This window comes from Spermophilus citellus, assembly GCF_964194105.1.
Source record: "Spermophilus citellus genome assembly, chromosome: 17".
Classification (NCBI taxonomy): Eukaryota; Metazoa; Chordata; class Mammalia; order Rodentia; family Sciuridae; genus Spermophilus; species Spermophilus citellus.
Genome location: NC_138199.1, coordinates 57,047,027 through 57,071,485, shown reverse-complemented (window position 1 = coordinate 57,071,485; position 24,459 = coordinate 57,047,027). Strand labels below are relative to the sequence as shown.

At 46.8% G+C, this 24,459-nt stretch overlaps 2 protein-coding genes across 2 annotated transcripts; one reads left to right on the top strand and one right to left on the bottom strand.

Moving 5' to 3' along the window:
• Positions 1-101: 101 nt before the first annotated feature.
• HSPB9 (heat shock protein family B (small) member 9) lies at positions 102-2,116 on the top strand. The gene has a single exon (XM_081271422.1). The coding sequence runs from the start codon at positions 758-760 to the stop codon at positions 1,208-1,210; it is 453 nt and encodes a 150-aa protein (XP_081127548.1). The 5' UTR covers positions 102-757; the 3' UTR covers positions 1,211-2,116.
• RAB5C (RAB5C, member RAS oncogene family) lies at positions 1,983-24,039 on the bottom strand. The gene is made up of 6 exons (XM_081271420.1): positions 23,901-24,039; positions 6,057-6,310; positions 4,908-5,059; positions 4,380-4,502; positions 3,422-3,515; positions 1,983-2,903 (listed from the first exon to the last, which is right to left on the bottom strand). Exons 2-6 carry the CDS (start codon positions 6,220-6,222, stop codon positions 2,788-2,790), a joined length of 651 nt encoding a protein of 216 aa, XP_081127546.1. The 5' UTR covers positions 6,223-6,310; positions 23,901-24,039; the 3' UTR covers positions 1,983-2,787.
• Positions 24,040-24,459: the final 420 nt, after the last annotated feature.

The following is a 24,459-nucleotide window of genomic DNA, read 5'->3' as shown; positions in this document are numbered from 1 at the left end:
TGCTCCATCTAGCTCCAGACAGAATTGCAACTACCGGGGAGATTAAATGTAACAACAGTTCAACATCTCATGCTATGTGGTGGTGATACGGGTGTTAGCTTTGTGACAGTTGAACCCTTTTGAACACTTTTTTGTTCAAAAGAATTTATTATCAAAACACGGAGCATCAGAGGCACAGCAGTGACCACAATAGTCATGAAGAAAGTTACTAGGTGGGGGATGAGGCTGAGGATTGAGGGCCAAGAAAGCTGAAGCCTCCCCAGGAGGGAGCTTTATGGTCCCAGAGCTAGAGTGATGTCCACATCCCTCCCCATGTGTCAGCACCGAATTGTGCATAGTCAGGGAAAAACAGAGAAGGGGAGAAAGTCCCATCTGATGACTGTGCTCAGGGAACAATCCTCCTCGCCCAGGCCTGGTTCTTAGAAGACAAAACAGCCCTCTTCTAGCCCTGAGCCTCAGTCTGATGTATGCAGTTGGTTCCCAAGATCCAGTTCTGTTACAGCCTCAGCCCTCTGAGGCAGATAGGGAGGGAGAGGGTTTGAGGTAAAAGCAGCCTCGGTTGACATGCTGACACTTGGAGGTAGGACAGGCATGGCAGACCCCAAACTATAGACTTAAGCAGCTGCGAAGAGAACCGAAGAACTAGGGTGGAGGTGGGACCTCGTGAGGCACTTCCTCTTGCGCGCTTGCGCACCTACCCAAGCTCTGAGCTTTGCACAGAGAGCCTCGCGCCCTTCAACAGCAGTTGCTCACTCGGATGCAGCAGGTCGGTAACAGTTTCTCCAACCAGAGCCCCAGCGTGGCCCTCGCTGAAAGTAACCCGGTGGCCACACTGCCGGTGCGACTGCTCAGGGATGATCGGGTCGCTGTGCAGGGCAGTGACCATGCTAAAAGTTTCCAAATGAAGATGAATGCTCATGGCTTCACCCCTGAGGAGCTGGTGGTGCAGGTGGACGGCCGAAACCTGATGGTCACCGGCCAGCGGCAGATAGAGAGTACCGACCCGGTTAGGGGAGGTTACCGCATGGAACAGAAGGTGCACCGGCAAATGCAACTACCTCCGGGCCTAGATCCCACCGCCATGACCTGCTGCCTGACCCCTTCTGGCCAACTGTGGGTCCAAGGCCAAACCCAATCGCGGCATCCTCCTGAAGCCCTAACAGGATCATCAAGTTTCAGAAGCCGTGGCTCTAAGAAGGGTTCAACCTAGCTTGGCCTAGTAAACAACAACCGTGGTGTGCAGCAAACTTAAGTTGTCTGCTGTCTTTTCTGGGGATGAATGAGGTCAGAGGTAGGGGGTTGGAGCTATACACAGAAGGATGGAGGAAAGGCACCTCCAGGTAGTGGTCCACCAAGAATCAGATCTCTGGCCCTTGGAGAAGTAGGAGGGGGCAGTGTGGCCTTAGCTGCCAATCAGAGGGCTGGCAGGGCCCAAATGTGACCTGACTTCAGAACTAGCAGAAAGCCCTGAGATCAGGATTGGACTTCGTGTAGGTAGGGGTTGCAGTGAAGGACAAAAGTGGTTAAGAAAGCAAGGGGCTGCAGACTTGGCCTCTTGTCCAGTCCTGAAAGGATCCATCCCTCACAGGCTTGGTATAAGCCACCACCAACAACAAAACAAAAACAAAAAAACACCACAGAGGTTGTTTCTTCAGAGTCCAAAGATTTTTTTTTTTTCAACCCAAGCTACATATCCCCCAATGTAAGCTGGTGGGGAATAGGCCAGGGGATGGTTTAGAGGCAAATGCAGGACCCTTAACTTCAAACATGGTCAGCCCCAAGTCAGTCCTATTCCACCCGCTACCCATCAGAGCTAACAGCAAGAACCTCTTTCTCTTGGTTACCATGACCACCAGCATCCCCTCATGTTAGGGGGGAAGCTTTTGTTTTGCTAGCAAGATTCAGTGGTTCATTTTAAATTTAGTGAACTAGAAAGGACATGGTCTGATAACTCTGCCAGAGAAAGACGAGGAAGACAAGTGTGAGGTCGATCGATCGGCTGACTATATTGACAAGATACTGATTGGTTACATGTTGAAGAAAACATACAATACAAAATACAGAAAAAGTTGGTTCCATCCCCTCCCACTCCCCCCCTTACCCACCCACCCCCAAATACTCATCATCGTGATTTGGTCAGAACAGGGCTCAGAGCCAGAGGTCAGGTGACCGAGGGTGGAGGGGTCATGGGCAATGGATGCGTGGCTGTCACAATGATGCTGCGGTAATGCTGCGTTTTCTCTCCCAGCTGGGAGTTGGGTGGGAAGGAGGCTGCGACCTGATGACAACCAGCTGAGGGCAGCACTGCCTGTCCCCTTCCCAGCCCAGGGCCTGCCCACCACCCCAGACTAAGACCACTCCCAACAAGGTAAGGATGTGGATGCTCTTGCTAAGGCTGCTCTTCAGCAAGAGGGAAGGGAAGGGAAGAGAGGGGTAACTGTTCCAAGCCCCGACCCCACAGACAAGGGGGTGGGGGGCAGGAGCATGTGGCTACTACCAGCAAAGGACAAACGGGAGAGTATAGTAGAAAGGGGGGAAGTGGGAAGAGCAGAAGATCATATATATTAAAAAAGTGACTTAAGACTTAAAATTGAATTAGTATTTGTACAGAAAGGTGCAGGTGGAATAACTCCCTCCGGCCTAGGATCAAAGTTATACTGAGAAATCATGGTGGACCCCTCCCCTGCCCCCAGTGGTGGCCCGAGTCGTTAAGTGCGATTGGTTAGAGTGGATTCCAGTCGGGTCATTCAGGCGGAGGAGGTGGGGGCAGTGGCAGGCAAGGGGGGCTCAGTTGCTGCAGCACTGGCTCCGGCTGGCTGGGTTGCTCTCCTGGAGGTTCACCCCTCGGGTCCCGCCTGGAGCACCAGTTGCATTCTGAGGCTCGTTCTTGGGAAGCTTCTTAGCTGTTTGAGAGAGAGAAAATGTAGCAGTAGGGCCACCCCAATACTCTCTGCCAACTGCACTGGAGCAGTCTGGTCCTTACCTACTAATCAGTGCTAACAAATGGAGGACTGTCACCAAGTACATTTTGAGTGTTTCAGAAAACTGAGGCATAAGAGAAGTTAAATACCAACACTACAGAGCTCATTAGTGGTGGAGCCAGGAATGAACCCAGGCAGGATGACTCCTGAGTCAAGTGAGCTAAAAAATCCTAAGAAGGGGTAAAGGACAGCAATGGCAGGCTCTGAAATGGGTGGCAAGTGAAGAGTCAGGAAGTAAAATGTTCAAACTTTGCCTTGGGCTTCAGACAGTGCTCAGTTCTCTTACGTGTGGGAGTCAGATGGAAAAGACAATGAGTTTATCAGAACGTTAAAAAAAAAAAGTGCAAGTTCTGTTGAAGGGACCCCACAGACCCACTAGAGAATAGCACATAAGCAACATGCCTTTGGTGATGGTGGGAAGGGGACAAGAGGCAACTTACCTATTGCCATGAAAATTTCATTCACGTTCATTGCAGTCTTTGCTGATGTCTCCATGAACAGCAAACTGTTGTCATCTGCATAGGCCTGTGCTTCCTGATTCCCGACAGAGGCCAGAAAGAGGATGGAAAGGAAATGTTGGCAGGGGCCAGGGCCCCGGATAAAATGTTCACTGTTCACAGTCTTTACATACAATAGAGACTGACTGGACAAATGCAGGGTTTTTAGGACTAAGCTCCCCTGCTCCAGGTTCGCCCTGAGGTCTCTGCTCCACACTCTTATTCCACACAGCATCGTAGCTCACCAGTATAAGCAGATGCCTTACTCTAGCTTCCCTAGGTCCATTCTGCATTCTTGCCCTTCAAAATCACCAGGCTTGGACATACTTCTGGAAGTTATCTTACAAATACACTTGCACATTTGGGCAAAAGCACCAAAGTATGAGGATGCTACTTGTCATTACAAACAACCAGAAGTTATTACAAACTACCTAGAAGCCCATCAATTAGGACCTGGCCCAAAGAGAAATTAGAAAACACAGTATGTATAGCATACTGCCATCTATGTAAAGAAAGAGATTCACAAACATATGGACATTTCTGGAAAGAAAAACTGGGGAACTTCAGGGAAGAAAGGCTGAGTTTCTAAGGAGAAAAGAGAGTGAATGTATAAATTTTACTGTGTACACATATTATATGAAAAGAGGATTTCTTTATCAGGAAACTCAGTTCTTAAGATGAAATAAGAAGCTTCACTCATTCACAAACACACCCATCACCAAAGAAAAAGAACAAGGGAGAGGCAGGTGGCAGTTCCTCCAAGGCCCAAGGTTGAGCCATGGAGGAAAGGAGATGAAAGCTGCGTGCTGGTTCTTGTGTGGCCCTTTATACAGCCCCTGAGCAACCCAGGGAGGCCTGGTGGAGCTGGCTCACACATCCCCAAGTCCTGTCATTTCCCCACCTGGAACTCCACGGCTCTCTTGCTGGCCAGGTCTGCCTTGTTACCCGCGAGTGCAATGACGATGTTGGGGCTGGCCTGCCTCTGTAACTCCTTCACCCAGTTCTTGGCCCGTGCAAATGTATCCTGAGGAGACAGGGTCAAAATGTCAGAGACAGAGGAGGCATTCTGCCCAGTGCCACTCATGAGTGAAGCTCAAGCTGGCAGAGCCAAGTTATCTAAGATGCCACCCCTAAAGATTCTGATGAGATGTCCCTAATTAACAGAGGAAATCTGCCCACATCCCACCCAAGAACAGAGGGCCAAAAGGCCTGAAATGGGAGCATTTATAGCCAATTCCTGGGGTTTCAAGATGAGGGCAGGGCTAGGGTTGTGGCTCAGTGGTAGAGCACTTGCCTAGCATGTGAGGCACTGGGTTCGATTTTCAGCACTGCATATAAATAAATGAATAAATAAAGGTCCATCAACAACTAAAAAAAATACTAAAAAGAAAAAAAAAGATGAAGGCAAGGAAGAAGAGAAAATCTTTACTGTGTTGGTGATGTCATAGACCACGATGGCAGCCTGGGCCCCCCGGTAGTACATGGGGGCCAGGCTGTGATACCGCTCCTGTCCAGCTGTGTCCCAGATCTCAAACTTGACTGTTGTGTCGTCCAAGCAGACAGTCTGTGTAAGGAAGGCCGCTGTAAGAGAGAAGGTAGTGTCACCAGGCAAGGATGGGTTAGAAGCTACCCCTACATATTTTCTAGGCTTTGGTACTCAGAAGCCAACTGTTGAGATGGGCGCTTCCAGACACTCCAGATAGCCACTGCCCCCAGCTTGGACCCAGAGCCATTTCAGTACCCTGTGGCTTGATGTTCAGGGAACACAGGGAACCTAACAGGGGAACGTGAAGCACTTATGCATATGCTTCAAAGGAGGATACTCAGTGCTAGAAAAGACAGCCTGGACACAGCACAGGATCCCAGACAGCTCTGTGTAGAAAGCTGTTTTCAATGTCTGCCCTCCCCCACCTACTGAGGGCCTTGGGCACCGCCCCACTTCCCCCTTTCCAGCTCTAGACAAATGTTGAAGGGGCAGCAGGGAGACTGCTGACATGGCTCATTTTGTTTCCAGCTGCCTGGAAATCTCCTACCACCCAAGAGAGCAGAGAAAGGATGACTCAAGTCCAAGGCTGATCCTGGCTCCGAGTTTACAGTGACCACTCAGGTGAGAGGCTGAGTCCAGACCCTAACTCGCAACCTAAATATTGACCAATGGGGAATCGACAATATGCACTGAGCTCCACAGAGGGTAAACTTCAACTTCAGCAATGCCAGCCTATTACCAGCTGACTCACCAGCCATTCCCATCTGGAAAGCAGGAGGGGCCAGGGCAGATACATTGCTCCTTTTAGTAAGAAGAACCCTCATAGATCCAGAGCTAGCTTCTCCTTCCCTGAGTCCAGGTCAGTGGAAAAGGCTCAGCCAAGGCCACACAATAAAAAAGAAGCTGAACCCAGGTAACTCCTACTAGTCATGACATGGAGTCCAGCTACTAGATTCAATTCTAGGGGCTAATGAGAAAGAGGTGCTGCAATCTCAGACATATTTAGTCTCTGTGTGGAGTCAGATTCTCCTATCTAGGCCAAGGCATTTCTTTGGCCTCTCTGAGGTATCCCATTTCCCTGTGTCCACTCACCTCCAATTGTGCTCTCCTGGTACTCATGGAATTGTCCCTTGACAAAGCGGAGGACGAGACTGGATTTGCCCACTGCAGACTCCCCTAGCAGAACCAGCTTAAACTGACAAATCTTGTTCCCAGCGGCTGGTCCGTTGGGCCGTGCTGCTCCTCCCCGACCCGCCATGGCCCGTCTGGCCGAAGTAGTACCAGTGAGCGTGGGGATGGGGGCCGGTGCTAGGCAAGGAGGCACTTAGTGGGGAGGGGGCCTCCAACTGCAGGGGAAAAATAAGAGGCATGGGGTTAGTTCTGAGACTAGGGAGCCCTTCCTAAATTACAGGTCCTTCTTCTGCCCTTCCTGATGACTCAGCTAACTGCCTCCCTTTCCCATTAATCCCAGCCCTTCAGCCCAGAGTCAGGACAGCACCTCACTAGGCCACCTATGGCAGCTGGATGACTCAAGTCAACAAGCTCTTTGGGATGTTAATAAGACCACAGCCTGCTCTGTGCAGAGCCAAGTAGATGGTGAGGCAGATGAGGGAGGGTACAAGGAGTGTAGGTAGAAAGTGTGTCACATAAGGTGCTCAGCCACCAGATGGGCACGCAGGGCCAGGGCCTAACAGTGCAAGTTGTTATCAAAACAGCCAATGTTCTCCAGAATGAGCCATTCTCTCTGTATAAGGTGGACTATGAACCTCTGTGCACTGGAATCAAAGCAATATTTCCCCTGCTCATTGAGAGCCTGTTTCCCCAGTCCTCTCATTCTTGATGGGCCAGGAGTCTCACACACATTAAGAAACAAAACACACACAAAAACAAAACATACCAAAGCCAATGCTCTGCTGGCAGCCAACTACCAGCTTTCCCTTTTAAATAGAGACCTCAATTTCATTCTCTATTGGCAGAGGCAGGGGTTGACACACAGAAAGAACAAGGGGAAGGCGGTGAAGGCAAACAAGGGACAACAAAACCTGCTCCCACAGGTCAGCAGCTGGTATTCTAGCCCTGACAGTCACTCAGTGAGCAATCACTCTTGAATGACAGCTTCAGAGGCACAAACTTTTTATAAACTTTGGAACTGCAAAGAAAGATGAGAAACCTAACTCCAAAAGTCTCTAGAAGACTTGTACCCAAACACACTGAAAATATTTTATAAATGAGAACACTAAGTAGCTGTTAAGTTTGGTTCAGTGTTTGGACCTGCAAAAGTTTTTATTAAATGCCCTCTGCAAAATGGAGTCCAGAGAGAAGAGAAAGGGTCAGGGAAAGCCCTGACCTGCCCCTGGGAAGGGGAGCATATTCCCTTAGAGTCAAGGGATAGGTGTGGATGAACAGGACATTTCCATGGGAAGCATATGATTTATGCCTGTGCAAACAGCTGATAGCAAAGGGCTGGCTTTTTTTCAGCCTCAAATCGTTTCCACATTGGAGTTCTCCCAGCAACTCATTTAAAAAGTGAGCTTCAGGAAGAGTGATTCACTAACCAGGAACAAGTTTCCTTTCTAAGCAGTACCAAAGGTAAAGAGCTTTGAAATGGGGCCACGTCTTCCCCAAAAGTACAAGGAAGGAAGTATGGGGGGGGGGGGCTCAATTGGTAACCAGAAATGCCATTTAAATATATCACAGATAAGATCCTTTCTCATTCCACCCCAATCAACAGCCAGGCAGGTCTGTGCTTTCTGAATCCTGAGAACCTTCTTCATCAGGCTTACAGAAGTTCTAGGAACTCAAGAAGCACTTACTAAATGAAATCATTTTTAAAGACAGATAACATTTACTGAATAACTGCACAACTATTATCTCCTTTAAGCTTTAAACGATCTCCTATTTTTGAGATAAATAACTTGATACTCAGATACTAAATGCCCTGCTCAAGGTCACACACAGCATAAAAGTGAGAGAGCCTAAATGCAAACTTGGGTTGCTACTCATACAAACTCATTTGCTATCACCCGCCATTCTTCCCTCTGTGGAAGAACAATGAAGGCAACTTTCACTCTGTTCTGGTTTTGGGTTGCAGAGTGAATGAGACTCTTTTTGGGACAGTAGTTTTGCTGGCCCAGCCAGGTTTGGCTTGGTGGAAATCAGAGTGATTTTGCAGTCCCTGAGTACTCCCAAATAGTGGGAGGAGACATCCTAGGTCAGACACAGCAATAGCAACAGCTGGTTACTACCATGCATGCTCATGACACATAGTCCTATCTGGGCAATGTAATGTGGCTGGGTTCTAGACCAGGTATGAAGGAGTGGGGCAAGGGAAACAGGAAATTAAGTCCCTAATTCTAAAAAAAACTAAAGCAGCTAGGGAGCAACCAGCACCTACAAGCTGAGAAAAACAGAGGTAGCACATTTCCAAACCTGTCCAGATAGAATGTGATTTTTTAACAAGCCTGAGGGAAAGAAAAGCAAGTCTCACGCAGTGGTTCTCAACCTCGTCTATATAACAAAGCTATTTGTACATCTGGTCCCTGGAGAGCCCACTATCCTCAAGTGCCACTGAAGCTCAGCAAGGGTTAGAGCAACTGGCACTAAGCAATGGATACAGGCACTAGCTTTGTACACTACAGGATGTGACTGTCTCCTGCCACTTCTGGGCCACCTTGTAGAAGTCATTTGACCTGAGTCTCACTAGTGCTATTAGTGACAAGACAAGGATAAGGGTTAATGAAAGCATCTACCGAGAGTCTTGTACATGTATTGTTGAATCAGCAGCAGCTAATAACATTGACATGATCAATTATAATACTTTCTCTAAGACTATTGGTTAACAGACACAGGCCTCCCCAGTGAACCAAGAAGGCTCCATCTGCCTTAAACTGACTGTTGACATGTTCTTCCTGCTCACACTGATCCTGCCTTCCAGAGACACCTGAGCACGCCCTTTTTAATTTTTTTGGTGGTTGGGGACGGGTACTGGGGATTGATGGGGATTGAGCCCAGGGGTGCTTTATCACTAAGCTATATCCCCAGTCCTTAATTCTTTTTTGAGACACTCTTGCTGAATTGCTGAGGGTCTTGGTAAATTCTTGCCTCAAACTGGTAATCCTCCTGCCTCAGCCTCCCAGGTCCCATGGGATTACAGGCATATGCCACCACACTTGGCAGACCCAGCATTTTTTTACAGTCTGCTGCCTCATGGTTTTCCTGGCCCCACTTACTGATCACATGAGCAGCGGTGTCCAACCTTCTTAGACAATAAAGCACTAAGAAAGATGACTTTGCCAATGGGGACCTGGAGATATGAGGGTGATTAAGTCAGGTGAAGGTCAGACCCAGGGCCCCAGGAAGCCTTAGCCCTTCTTTCCCAAGATTGGGAAACTGAAGACATTTCTCTGCCAGGTAGCATAGGTGAAGGAATTCATACTCACATACTGAGCTGTCCTGCCTCCTGAGAATAGAAATCTTTGCTCTTGAACTCATGGTAAAAATTACCTATTGTTACAACTCAAGTTTTTAAAGCAGTTTTTTAAAATGACATAGTAAAAGCAGTCTTAGAGTCAAAAGTCAAATTCTCCTAAAGACCTAAAGGCATAGTCAAAGTTGCCTATAAGACACAGAAGGGGCCAAAGATCTCTCCCCTCCTCCAAGTATAATGGTAGCAACTGAGTGTCAGGCCTACAGCAAGACTCTCCTTGTTGTGCCCCATTTCCCTACCCTCTAAACAGAATCCTGGTTGGTTCAGCAGCCACTGAGAATGGGCACCAGTCCCATTCTCACATCTTCCACAAGAAAAGCGACAGATGCAAGGAATTAGGGGTACCCTATTCAGGGTGTCTTTTCCAATGGTGCATGTGAGAGGGCAGAAGGGATATGAACTCCTAAACACTGGTTCTATGCACAGGCCGCTCTGGGGATGAGAGTGACTAGAGAAAGAAAAGAAGAAATAGTAGGACATTGTTCTTCCATGCTCTGGAGTTTTCTGTACTTTGGACACTAGAAGTACTTTGATCAGTGCTTTTTAAACTTTTTTCATCAGAATCACCAGAGTGTTCAGAAAAAAACACTGGCCAACTAAACTGGTCACTCTACAGAAAGAGTCCAGAACCCAGTGCTTTCTTTCTTTCATCTATCCACCCATTTTTTGGGTAGGGAGATGGATACCAGGTATTGAACCCAGGAGTGCTTAAACACTGAGGAACATATATTCCTAGCCTTTTTTGTATTTTATTTAGAGATAGGGTTTCCCTGAGTTATTCAGGGCCTCGCTGAATTGCTGAGGCTGGCTTTGAACTCAAGATCCTCCTGCCTTAGCTTCCCAAGCGGCTGGGATTATAGGCATGTGCCACCACACCTGGCTCATCCATTCATTCTTGGGGCTTAATTGAGGGGCACTTTACTACTGAGCTACAACCCCAGACCTTTTTATTTTTTGAGATCCTCCTGCCTCAGCTCTCCGAGTTACTGGAATTACACCAAGCCTGGCAAGAACTCGATGTTTTTAAAATAAGTTCCCCAAGTGATCTTAAGTAGCTGATTTAAGTATTGAGAGCTTTGATAAAGAAATATGTAATCCAGGATAGAAAGGCACTCTGAGCAGTGTCAAGGACAATACATGGCAACAGATTGGGGTGGGGTCTTGATTTCACTCAACAATGAAGTCTTCAAGACACCAGATACTGCTGGAAAGTCACCCGTCCCCAGTCTCCATTAGAAATAATCACCTTTTGCGAAGCACAGTGGCGCATACCTGTAATCCCAGCAGCTGGGGAGCCTGAGGCAGGAAGATCTGGAATTCAAAGCCAGTCTCAGAAACTTAGCCAGACCCTGTTTCTAAATAAAATATTTAAAAAGGGGCTGAGGATATGGCTCAGTGGTTGAGAACCCCTGAGTTCAATCCCAGTACTAAAAAGATAAAAATAAATTTTCACCTTTCCATAATCTATGAAGTCACCCACTATTTTTAAAATATCTTTTAGTTGTTTTTTAAAAAATATTTATGAGTTGTAGTTGGACACAATACTTTATTTATCTTTATGTGGTGCTGAGGATCGAACCCAGGGCCTTGCACTTGCTAGGCAAGGGTTTTACCACTGAGCCACAACCCCAGCCCTCTTTTTAGTTGTTGATAGACCTTTATTTTATTTATTTATATGTGGTGCTGAGAATCGAACCCAATGATTCACACATGCCAGGCAAGTGCAATACCACTGAGCCCCAGCCCTACCACTACATACTTTTTATCCTTCCTGGTAAAAGGGTGAGCAATTCCAGCTGATGGGTGTCTCTTGTGCTTCCTGTTTGCTTAAGAGACTTCCTCTAACTCAGAAACCCAGCACTGCCTGGATAGTGAACTGATTAGGGAAAACAGACTGTTGACCAGAGGGTGGGTGGAGACTCTCTCAAGGTTAGCTGGGGGTAGCTTGAGAACCAGTGACCCACCCAGGGCCCCCTGGAGGTCATTCTTGTCAGCAACTTCAGCTATACTTTCCTCCAGGAAAAAGCATTCCTGAAAATATTTAACAGGTAACATGGAGCTAGAGAAGGCCACAGCAGAAGCAAACTTGTTAGTTTAAAGAGAAGGAAACACAGGATATAGAGGGAGAGGCAGAGAGGTTCAAAGGCAATATTAAAAGGAAACTAAATGGAGCCAAGGTTCTGCAAATGCTCCAGAGGCTCAGATTAGCTGAAGATCACTGACCTATAGACTCAAGACCACAGCTCTTCCATGCAAAGGAATACCACCACTGCCGGCACACAGAAAGAGAGGAGAGCCTCCCAGTAGGATGACCCTGGCTTCTAGCTGGTCACAGACTCAAAGGTAAGAAAACTCTGAGGCAACAGAAGCCACCTTAGGTATCCACAAACCCAACCAGCAGGATACTTGGGAGGCTGCACCTGATTTGTTTCAAGTCCTGGCTTCACTGTTGCTCATTTGTGTGACCCTGGCCAAGTCACACAAGGGATGGCTTCTTATCGACAAAATGATATTATTTAATACTAATTGCACTAGGTTGTTGTAAAGGTTAAATGAAACAACACATAGTGTTTAGCATAGTATTAGGCTGAGGGTAAAGTTCCAACAAGTGGTAAGAGTATTAGACTACCGGCTAATTAACTAGCTTTGACTCATTGGTTGAAGGAGCTCAAAAGGGTCTTAAAGACCTAATCCTATCCTTGCCAATTACAGAAAAGGAAATGAAAGTGAGGCAAGGTGACATAATCAGGGTTACACAGCCAGTTGGTGGCAGAGCCCAAGCCCAAGATTCATAACTCAGGCAAGGCTCCCCTATCAGAAATACAGAGAAAGCCCCCAAGAACATTAACAATGTCTATTACTACATCTACTAAGAATTAAATCTTAGTAGATGGGAATTTGACTTTCTATGGATACTTCGTAAAATACTGCTTCTAGCAGGGAAACACGCATTTCTATCAAACTAAAAACAAATAAAACAAAAAAATCCATTCTGATGAATGGAAAGGTTCTGTATCTTGACTTTAGAGGATGCAAACAAATGCAAAAAATCTGTAAATTCTTGGCTGAGCTGCAGTGGCCCACACCTGTAATTTCAGCTACTCAAGAGGCTGAGGCAGGAGGATTGCAAGTTCAAGGCCAGCCTCAGCAACTTATCAACACTAGACCCTGTATCAAAATTAAAAATTAAATAAAAGGGCTGGGGATGTATTTCAAAGGTAGAATGCTCTTAGGTTCAATTCCCAGTACTGGGAAAAAAAGAAAAGTGAACTTAACTTGTATATATGTAAGCTACATGTTAATAAGAGGTTAAAAAATGCTAATGGTATAGAATTTTGCATATAACAATAAAAATTAAAGCTTAGAATTGATACTAATCTATTCTAGCTTCCCTGCATATAAAATATTTTCTGCTTCCTCTTTAGTATGAAAAGATATAGAATAATATTAAAGATAATAAAAAAGATGATGCCTAAATTAGATGACCCAAAGAGAACAAAGGTACCCAAATGTTAAAAGTAATGGACAAGATAATGGGATTACCATAAAAATATGATTATTGCATATATATTTTTGGACTTAACTGTGGGCTGAAGAATTTTACAATTATTTCCTGAAAACAAAACAAAAAAGCGCTAATATTTATTGTCTTTTTCAAGGAGGAGAAAGAGGTTACATTGTGATGCTTTCTGCTTCTCCACCAGTCAAGAGTATCTGAAGAGAAAAAGGTTTAGGGGCTAAAGGGGTAGAATCAAAGACAGTGGCACCCTCCTGCATAAGCATGACTGTGGCACTGCTACACATAGGGCCTGCATCTCACCTGGAGAGTGTAGCAGAAGTTTGGTTCCGGAGGCCAGAGGTTTAACCGCCCATGTTGAGATCCAGCGAGGACTCTAATGGGAGCTGGGACTCACTCCTCACACCAGTAAGCAGTAGGCTCAGAGGAGGAGGCAGCAAGAAGAAAGGGGTGCTGCCTTTACAAAGCCACAGAAGGACTCTTTCTGGGGAAAGGGAAGTAACACTCAAGAAGGGACACTCAAGGTGAGTTGGGTCCCCTACAACTAGGACAGGCTCTTGAACCTCCCCCCAGCCTACTCAACTCCCTTAAGTGGGATTAGTTCCAGTTCATTCCACCCCTATGTTTTTAAATTTTTTTTTTTAAGTTGTGGATGGACACAATACCTATATTTATTTATATATGGTACTGAGGCTCAAACCCAGTGCCTCACACATGTGAGGCAAGCACTTTACCACTGAGCTACAACCTCCGCCCCCAATTCATTCCCCTTTTAATGATAAGACTTCTGAGGCTGAGTGTCTAGACTTCCACATCACAGTGAGGCCCCCGGGAGTTCCGGAGAGGCCCAGCCCAGACCCCAAATTCCTCCAACACCAGCAAAAGGGGCCAGTGTGCAGGGGTACCAAGGGGCGTAAATCCTGGAAACACATCACCAAATGTCTAGAATGAACCTGGAGCTTTGCCAGGAATTAGCCAGGATGGAGTACAGCCAGCTGTCATAGCCCTTTTCCTAGTGTAAAAGGCATGTTGGATCTCTCCAGACAGATCCTAAGCTGAGTTAGGTAGAAACCACCCCTGAGGCAGAACCCCCAGCTTCCTGCTCTAGCAAGAACTCCAAGAAATCCTTTCTTGATCTCCAAGCTGCTTTCTCAGCTGAACACAGCAGCTGGGATCCCTGGAGAGGCCCAGAGAGGCAGAGTCAGCGGTAACTTTCAGGCGAGGATGGAAACCTCCAGTGCCTGCTCCCTCTCATGCATGTGCTGACGAGGCTTGGTCAGTGTGGTCTGCCCATACTGCCCAGGAAGGGCCCCATGGTTCATGGGCAGCTTGATGATCCTCAGTCATGGGCACTGTAGACCAACAGAGGATCCAGAGGCTTGGATAGCAGTACAGCAAAGCAGTCTGACAGGCAGGTGACCGTCACAGCTGTACCAGTCAAGGATCATTTGTCCTACCTACTGATTTCTGAGACATTCCTGAGACAATTCTCCCTAATGAGGTCTCCAACTCTGCACACCTTAGACAGTCTGGCTGTGGTAGATTCTCTGCCCCAAACACAAGCTCAACTTGAAATGTGGCACTTTCCACAGCTCAATGTCCACACATGTCCAGGCACAGGGCACGGGGCGGGGGTGGGGAGAATGGGACTGCAGCTGCACGGTAACTTGTACTCTGCCAGCTAGCTCTTCCCCTGCCAGTGCCAGATGAGATGCTAAGAAAACGGGCCAAGGCGCTTCCCTGGCTCCAACACACACTTGCTGTTGTCCCAGGATGGGCAATGCATCATCTAGATGCCCATCAGGATGGATGTGGGATTCCTGCTGATCCACAATTCTCACAACAAACTTTATCTGTTTTGCTTGTGTGGTCACTACTTGGGACATTCCTAATTGGAATCTCCTCAGTGCACAGCTTGTCTTCCCCTGTCTTGGGAGGGCCTCTGCAAGGGCCAGGAGTATCAACAGGACAGCTGCCACTATTGCTGGCACCCCAGGCCCAGCAGGACTCCAAGAACCTTTGCTGAAAGCCAGGGTCACTGGCAGCACCTGTTCCCCCAGCCACTCACACCAACAACTGACACCTCTCATAAACCATTCCTGTCTTTACAAACAACAAACAACAAAAGCAAGCTTGCTTAATTAAATCACTGCCCTCTTTCTTTCACCCTGAGCTCCTCCACAGAGAGCTGAGGTAGTGTTTGAGAGGAAAGCAAGGGAAAAGAATCAGGTATCAGATCCCAGCAAGCCAAATTTCTCTTGCTCAGACACCACACACACTGTGGTCAGAGGCTGCCCAGCTAACAAGGTCAAAAAGTTCTGAGATCAGAGGGACAATGGCTGCTCTAAGAAGCCTGGACACCAAAGAACATTATTTCTGACATACTCTTCTTTCTTAATTTTGGCTGAACAAAATGTAGAAATGGTGCCAGGTAAAAAAAAATCAGGCATTGAATGGGTCTAAACAAGATTTGATGAATGAATCACACTTCTGCTTCCATGGCCCCAAATTTTCATAAGACTCCCGTAGGTGATCAAAGCTGGGAGAACTTGGGTTGAAAGTAAGAAGGCAAAAGAACCTAAGGGTATTATTGCATGAAAAGGACCCACAAAACAAAATCCCCAGAGGCTGGACTGTGGGTTTTTCTTGTTTTAACAGAAAATAACATCAAGCCTGACACATTGTGGCTGCTCATAAACATGGTGAACTGAGCAGGTGATACAGGGAGGCCTGGGTAGAGTAGAGGGGGCAGCTGAGGGCTTACATACATGTCCATTTGCCAACTTGGACCCTCCAAGGGAGCCACAGGTCAGCTGAGGAGATGCCTCACTTACTCTTGCACAACTTCTCAGGCCCTGACACACAGGGGTTAAGAGTATCGTCAGACAAACTTCATCTCAAGTGCTGAAGCCACCAGGTTGGTCTTGTGTTGTGTCACTGAAAGCACCTAAAAAATGGAGAGACCAGCACCCTGGCCTCCCAGGGTTGCCGGGAAGATGGTGCACAAGAGGCTCTTAGCAGAGAGGACTACAGCAGCACTCAGTAATGCTCACCAGCCAGGGGCAACCCTGCCTCCCAGTCCTGTGAAGCAAGTGGATATCTCCATACTCATGTTCAGACATCCTTCCACATTCCTTTCACCTCCAGTTTCCCTGGACCCCATTCTTCAGTGGTCCTCCTTTGAAGAGAATGCGGAATAGGACGTCTTTCACTAGTTTTCTAGAAGATCCAGTGTCCTGTCAACAACTCAATCTTGAATTCTCTGGATACACCCCCAAGGCCACAAGAACAGAGGAGGGAACCACCATCACTTGACAAATCAGTACTGAGTTGAAGCCCCCAACCAGGCAAATCATAACCCCCTTTAAAAAAAGGGGGGGGGACCACCACACAAAGCATCTTGAGCCCCAGTGCCCTTCCTTCCATCTCAAAGCCTCTTTCAGGAAAAGGAAGAAGTAGTTCAGTTGCAGGGGGGGAAGGGGGGAGAAGAACAGGGCAGCTGACGAAGAAACCAGAGTTCCTTTTAAAAACCAGGCTGAAAACGCTCGAGGTTTGGAAATTGGCGTCATTCATCACCACAGCAGTCTGAGCAGCTCACAGAGCAATTTGATGACTAGGAGAACAGCCAGGGTGAGGGAGGCCACCCACGCCCTCCTCCATGCCTGGGACGCTTCTGACAGAGCCACCTGAAGGGGACACACACAGAGCTATGAATAGAAGGCAAGAGGCTTGTAAACCAACTCCTGTTAAGATCTGGAGTTAGTGTTCCAGTAGGCTCAAGTTACACATCTTCAGAGGGTGACAGTACAACAGAAGGATTTAAGCTATTCAATGATTCAGGATCACAGCTCAAAGTGACAGCCTGCCCTGAGCCTTCCTGGAGCCACAACACTGCACAAACCCTCCCAAAGGGGAGGTCTGTTTTTGAATGGCAGCAAAAGGGTCTAGAATATGTGGAATTTCACATGGAATCTCAGATCTAGAATGTAGGAAGGTTTGGCTGGAGAGCTTAGCACTTGAAATAGAGAATGATTATATATCCTCACACGTTCTCTTCCCAACTGGATAGTAAACTCCAAAGTAAATACCAAATCTGACCATTTTTGGATCAGATGCAGCATCAGACTGGGGTACAAGGAGAAGGAAATATGTGATCAGAGGAGCAACAGCCTGCTGGAGGGACCAACTGCCAGGACTAGAGTTGATTCTCACAGTATTCCCAGGTACCTTTCTACCTCACCAGACTCTGGAGTCTCCAGTGACTATGACTAACCATCACAAGAAGGAACAACTTGAACCCATTCACATAACTCTATATCAGCAAACTAGAGAAACTGTTCACTAAAAAGGTAATGGCCTTGGAAAGTCAGCTGATTCTAGGGCTGGGGCAGGAAATACACAAAGAGAATCTTATAATACCAAAAAGTAAGGAAATACTGAAAAAACAAAAACAAAAAACCTCACAGTGATAGAGTAGGTTAAAGGCAGCTAGAAGTGCAACTATTGGTCAAAGCTGGAACAATGTGAGCAATAAAAGAAAGCAGGATTGTATTATAAATCAAAGTGTAAAATAAGTATCTGTGAATCAATACTGATATATAAATAATTGAAAAAATAAATGAAGGAGAATAGACAGTTCTTGTGTAGAAGAATTTAATAATTCATGTAGTTACTCCACCCATAAGGAGAAGGGCTTAACTCCCCTCTCCTTAAGCGTGGGCTACAAGTACTGATGTCCTTCCAAAAAATACAGCAGGATGCGAAGGGGCTAACTTTACAGTGAACACAGGGAAGAAACCTGACAAACATCACCTCAGCCAAAGTGATCAAGGCTGACCTAGACCATGATAAGTCACATTGACTATGTGCCCTTGATGGGATGGTGATGAAAATGGCACTTTAGGTCTAAAGTCTTTTCCCAAACACTCCTAACCACCCCAGTCCAATCATAAGGAAAACATCAAACAAATCCCAATCATGAGACATTCTACAAGATACCTGACCAGTACTCCTTAACACTACCAAGGTCATAAAAACAAGGAATTTTTGAGAAACTATCAGCTTAGGGAAGCTTAAGGAGATATAACAACTAAATGCAGTGTGGGCTCCTAGAACAGAAAAAGGACAACAGATAAAAACTAAGATCCAGATGAAACATGGACTTTAATGTACAGAGCTAATACAAGATACTAATAATGGGAAACTGCATGTGGGGTTTGTGAGAAAACTCTGCACTATCTTTCTAACTTCTACAACTATTCTGAAAGAAAAAGTTTATTTATTTATTTTTTTTAAAAGGGATGGTGGTGCACACCTGATTCCAGTTATTAAGGAGCCTGAGGCAGGAGGATCGCAAGTTCCAGGATAGTCTGGGCAACTCTACAAGATCCTACCTCAAAATATTTTTACTTTGGGGGACTCAGTGGTTGTGTGCCCCTAGGTTCAGTTCCCCCAGCTGGGAAACCAAACCAAACAAAAAAAGGGGTGGTGGCTTATCTTGTGACAAAATGATATCCAAGGATAGCAGTTATCAAAAACACACATTCCTAAAGATGAGTTAATTTGACAAAGGGGAGGGGTAAAAGGGATGTGCAGAAAGCAGGGTTGGTGGGAACTAGAAGTGAGCAAAGGATTACACCAAACACCACAGGTTTAGGAGTGTGGAGTCCAAAGGCCACACCCATGGAATACTCAAGGGAAGCTGCTCTCACCACCTACTGCTGCCACCACTCTTTTCTTTTTGCAATGCTAGGTATGGTATCTAAGGCCTCACACAGGCTAGTCAAGCACCCTACCACCAAGCTACACTCCCAGTCCTGCCACCACTTGCTTAAGACCAGCCTCTCAAGATCAAGCTCTGTGCAGACATGCAGAATAGCACCTGTGGACAAGAGTGAAATTCACTTGCACCAAGCTTTGCTAAGTGATGGCCTGGGTCAGTGCTGCCTCACCACACACAACTGCAGAAGTACACTATGTTCTGTGCTGCTACCAGACCCAGAGCCACACCCACCCTCTCCTATTTAAACCCACACCGGAAACGGAAATTTGGAGAGCTCTACCCTCTGGAAATTTGGTTTGTGACATGCCCAACCCCCATCATCTGTCCTGATAATCCTTTTTTACCTGTTTGCTCTCTGAACATCTGTGAACAACATTCTGGAGAACGGACTAAAGATGGAGTTCAAGCTGAGAATCAGATGAATGTAAATCTGGATCCCAGGTTCACCACATCCAAGTTAAGTGAGATCATGAAGGGTGTGATGAAGGAAGTGGGCAGGCATGTGCCTCAAGGGCAGGTTTGGATGTCTGCCCTTCCTTTTAATGACTCCATAGGGGGTCTACTATACAGAGTACCATGCTGGATACTGGCCACACCAAGATAAAGTAGATCTGTGCCCTTAAAGGGTTACACACCATAAAAGGAGGTAACAGAAGCAGGAGACAGTAGTAAAAAGAAAGTCCATGGAGGAGAAAAGCCCTTAACTCCTTGGGACTTGGGAGAACTTCACTAAGGAAGTCATAGGCAAGCTGAGCTTTGAGAATAAAGTGGAGAGAAGCAGCTTCCAGGCAGATGAGACAGACAAGGGCTTTCCAACCAAAGGAAACAGTATACATTCAGCCCAGAAATTCGTCAAGGAGAGGCTGTGTTACATAGTGATCTAAGTATACACTCAATTCTAATCCTACCTCTGTTACTTACCCAGTAGTTCTCCACTGTAAGGTGGGGATGAAAAACACATCCTACTTCCTGGGGTTGTTATGAGGATAAAATGCGTATGCTTAAGGCCCAGAAGAGTGACTGACACACAGTAGCAAAGCTTAGTTTAGCTTTAATTTGTATTATTGTCTCTGCATACAGGAGATGGGACTATTTACTCTGAAAATAAGTTTCTTATACTGCCAGGCTATAAATGTAGAGGACTCCTTCAAAAAATATTCCAATTCTCTTCTGCCAAAGTTCTTGGAAGCATTATCACTTGAATTTGAGGACATCCTACCTCAAGCACTGCTTCTCAAGCAGCTCCAACAGAAGTGCCCTGACTGGAGCCAGGGGAGGAGAAATACAAATCTCAGGAATTTGAGACTCAAACCCAAGCAACCTGCTACTTCCAAAATATTGTCTTCAAGTTTCCTGTTTTAGCTTAAATTTTTTTTTTAAAGAGAGAGAGAGAGAGAGAGAGAGAATTTTAATATTTATTTTTCAGTTCTCGGCGGACACAACATCTTTGTTGGTATGTGGTGCTGAGGATCGAACCCGGGCCGCACCCATGCCAGGCGCGCTACCGCTTGAGCCACATCCCCAGCCCTTTAGCTTAAATTTATGCAAATTTTGCATTCCAATCTAGAATAGATCCAGGACTGCTTTAATATGAAAATGCTTATAACTTAAGACTGAAGTTTCTAAAAGATGCAAACCTTATCTAGTCAGTGCCTTTGGGCATTCACAGCAGGTGACCTCAGGAGGTCTGAGAATCCCAGTGAGAAAAGTGCAATGATTGCCTTAGCATTCTCTTCTGGAAAACAGGAACACAACCCACATTAGTTCTATTCAATATCTACATAAGGAGACAATATGTGAAACTATCAAGCAAAGTCCTAACCATAATAGCAGACATTTGGTACTAGTATTAAATCAGAATTCTAGGGATGAGTTACTATGCACCTTCAAAATCCCAGCTACATGCCAGAGGCAACTACTATTTTGGGAGCATCTGTTCCACATCCAGCACTGGACTAGCTCATTTACCCTTTGTCTTCTTTTTTTTTTTAATATTTATTTTTTAGCTTTAGGTGGACACAATATTTTTATTTTACATTTATGTGGTGCTGAGGATCGAACCCAGTGCCTTGTGCATGCTAGGCAAGTGCTCCACCACTGAGCCACAACCCCAGCCCTTACCCTTTGTTTCTAATTTTGCAAGATATTTAGTATTCCCATCTTATTGGAAGAAACAGGCTCAATGAGGTCAAGAAACAAGCCTAAGGTCACACAACTGGTAAGCAGGGGAGTCAGGATGAGAATTCAGTTCTGGCCAACTCCTAAGCTCTAGCACCTTTCACACCACCATACCACCTCTGTTGACTAGGAAAAAGTTACAGGAAGGAAGTTTTAAGTATTTATTTGGTGGGGATGAATTTAAATTTGTGACCTTACTCTATTTCCATGTAAATTCTAGTGAGAGGAGCAAACAGTAGGCAGCACCAAAGGGAAATCAGAGGACCAATCTCAGGCCAGCTCTGCTGGTTCCCTAGTCCTCAGTCTTGCCCAGTGGGACCCTGGGGTCCATTCACTTTTACTTTCATTTTCTAGCCATCATGACTTTCACTCACGTTCCCAGGAAATTAATGGCATGCAGACATCAGGAAACTCTTGGGCCCTGAAGGGTACTGGCTTGGGACTCCTAACAGTCATGCCCTCCAGAGGCAGAGCAGAAGAGGTTCAAGAAAGAGGACAGGAGGATGGAATAAAGGTAGGGGAGGAAAATGGAAGCAAATGAAGAATGCCAGTGATGAGGAAGGCTAAAGGTAAAGAGTATGCACTTGTGCCCCTGCTTGCTCACCCTGCGTGTTCATTCATTTAACAAGCAGACCAGATGGGAAGAGGGCCTGCTATTAGCAAAGATGGGGTCAGATATGATCCCAAGCCCTGGCCCAACCACTTCTAACTATACAGTCTAGGCAAACTGCTTAAGTTCCTTGAGCATCATCTCTAAGGTGAGGACACTCACACACACCCCTATCTCGAGGTCACTCAGGAGCAATGTATGTGAAAAGAACTCTGTAATTTTACAATAATTTATAAATATTCGTTGTTACAGTCCCCCTATAAGCAAACACAAAGGCAGAAAAAGGCCAGCTAGATGTGAGAGGCAAGAGGGGAAGAGAGAAGCAGCCTCAGAAAGGAGGGAGAGGCTTCTATCCCACCAGAGCCTGCCTCCTCCTGCACAACAGTGTCAGATCTATTGGGATTCTACAAGTTCTGAATGCCAGAGGTGGCTGCATAACCACCCAGAGCTCTAGTCTCTCTCAAAGGGAGAGTTTCTCCTTCTAAAACCTGTTTCAAAGTCTGAGGACTCTTGAAGAGCTCCATTCCTGATGAGGTAAGTTTAGCAGAGTCTCTCTGCCCCTCTCTCTCAGAGGCACATGCTGACTAGATCAGAGAAACTAGGCTGATGGAGGGAGTCTCTAGTGAGGCCACAAGGATATAGAGATTGTAACCCAACTATTGACCCTAATAAGAAATGGTTTGTTGGGCTGGGGATGTGGCTCAAGCGGTAGCGCGCTCGCCCGGCATGCGTGCGGCCCGGGTTCGATCCTCAGCACCACATACCAACAAAGATGTTGTGTCTGCCAAGAACTAAAAAAATAAATATTAAAAAATTCTCTCTCTCTCTCTCCTCTCTCACTTTCTCTAAAAAAAAAAAAAATGGTTTGTCTAGTAAAAAGAAAAATAAGTGCACCACAGGTCAAGCTCCAAATATTATAAGAATTAGACATTTGCAACTAGCCAGAAATAGTCAAAAAGGTCAAGGAAAAAACTTTAGCTTTTTAAGTAGTAGCCAAGGATGGTTAAGGCAGCTACTGACAAGCTACAGCGATTCCTAAGGATTGACTGGCTTTCCTTTCCTTCCTCCACTGTAAATAGCAAGGGTCAGGCATGGCTTCAGAGTAAGGCTACCCCTCATTAAGGTATTCTGGTCTGTACTTTGGTCATGTAAGAAACTTACAGCTTGGTTTGAGACACAGTCATTTCACACACAGGATCATATAGCAATACAATACATAGTTGGGGGAATCAGCAGTTTCTAGCATATATGAGAAGTCCTTTGGCTACAAAAATTGGTGCATTAAGAGTCTAAAGCTGCCACTGTCATCTCAACTTACTCCTCTGTAATAAGTCCAAGCCCAAAAGGGATTAGAGAGAGACCTTGGTGTGGCACAGACCTGTTGCACTGAGTAGTCTATGTGTGTTGGGGGGAGGTGAGAATGGCAAAGAGATGGACCCTCAATTCCAGACTCCTCATGTTTAGTCTTATTCTCTTGCCTATAGATTAGCAGACAGCAGTCCCAGGAGGAGCAGTCCCTCTGAGGCAGCTTGGAAACCACTCACATGCTCTGGGAAGACAGGGCTGAGCCTGGAGCAAGGAGGTAGGAGGAAGGGAGAGAGAAGATAATGAATGGGCAGATCCACCCTGATCTGTGATCTGTACTAGGATTGAGCAAAGCTCAGCTAAATTCTTCAGAGGCAGGAAAAGAGAGAAATACCCAGAGAACAACATAACCAGAGGACAGGGCTGGGGGCCCAGGGAGTAAAATCAGAAGACAGTTCATTCCTAATTAGTGACCCAGAATTCAAACTCTGCTGAGGTCCTGGTTGGCTCACTCTGGCTTGATGAAGGAAGGAACAGTGGGAACGCAACATACTTCTGTGAGTGTGGTCCGGTCTCACTCACTCAGACCACCCCTCCACACCCCACCCCACCCCCCCGCCGCCTAAAGGAAATCAAGATAAAATTCTTCCAGGGCTGAGACAACTGTTCTTTGGGGGGACGCGGGGAAAGAAAACGACGACAGACAGCACTTTCTGCTGCCTCTAAAAGAGAAGGGAGACAGGTTCCTTCATATCTGGCAAGGACCCTCCAGTTTTCGGAGCAGGGGGAGCGGAACTTAAGGTCCCTCTCTCCCATAACTGAACTGGACAGGCCAGAGGAGAACCGCAAAGATTTCCCTAAGGCCCACTCGAAGGACAGGTAAGCGAAGTAAAGAAGGGCTCCCCTTTGGGCCCGACGCCTGGAGAGCCCCTTAAGAGGGGGCTACGGGTCGGGGGAGGGGTCAGTATCCCCTTAAGCTGGGGTTGGGCAGGAGGAAGCGGTGCCCGGGAGAGGCTTCAACGCGGGTGAGACAATAGTTCTGGGACAGGCACACTCACCGCGGCTCCGGGGCGGCGGCGTTACTTAGGGCCGGGGCTCGGACAGACTCCGCTCCTCTCCCCCCCGGCGGTGTCCCAGGCTCCGGCCTCCACTTCCGCCTTTCAGCCGCTCCGGATCCGGATCTCCACCTCCGCCCCGCCCCTCCATGCTCTCAAGTGACTGACAGGGCGGGAAGACCAATGGGAGGCACTCATGGCCGACCCACAGGCGACGCGGGAGGGGGCCGCGGGAGAGGAGGGAGGGCGAGCGCGAGGGGTGGCGGGACTTGTAGTTCGCGGTGCTGGGAGAAGCTGGTGGCTGCCTGGGACCTAGGCTTAGGGTGGATTCCGCTGCCGGCGGGGCGGAGTCAGACCAGGCCTGTTAACCGCGTCACCCCCGGTTCCAGGCACCCAGAGGGAAGGCGGATGGTGGAGCACTGGGAGAGTACAGATGGAAAGGAGAAACATGCTATGAATGAAAATGTACAAGAGGCCTCGTGTACCAACCCTATGTACTCACTAACCCGGAGAAACCCCTGTTTACTTTGCAGCCAAGTCAGCTCTAGGAATCCGATTTTGG

Coding starts and splice junctions, on each gene's coding strand:
- HSPB9 (XM_081271422.1), top strand. CDS start 758: ATGCAGCAGGTCGGTAACAGTTTCTCCAACCAGAGCCCCAGCGTGGCC.
- RAB5C (XM_081271420.1), bottom strand. CDS start 6,222: ATGGCGGGTCGGGGAGGAGCAGCACGGCCCAACGGACCAGCCGCTGGG. Junction 4,503..4,907: donor TCTATGACATCACCAACACA/GTAAAGATTTTC, acceptor CTGTCTCCTCAG/GATACATTTGCACGGGCCAA. Junction 3,516..4,379: donor AGAGAGCCGTGGAGTTCCAG/GTGGGGAAATGA, acceptor GTCGGGAATCAG/GAAGCACAGGCCTATGCAGA.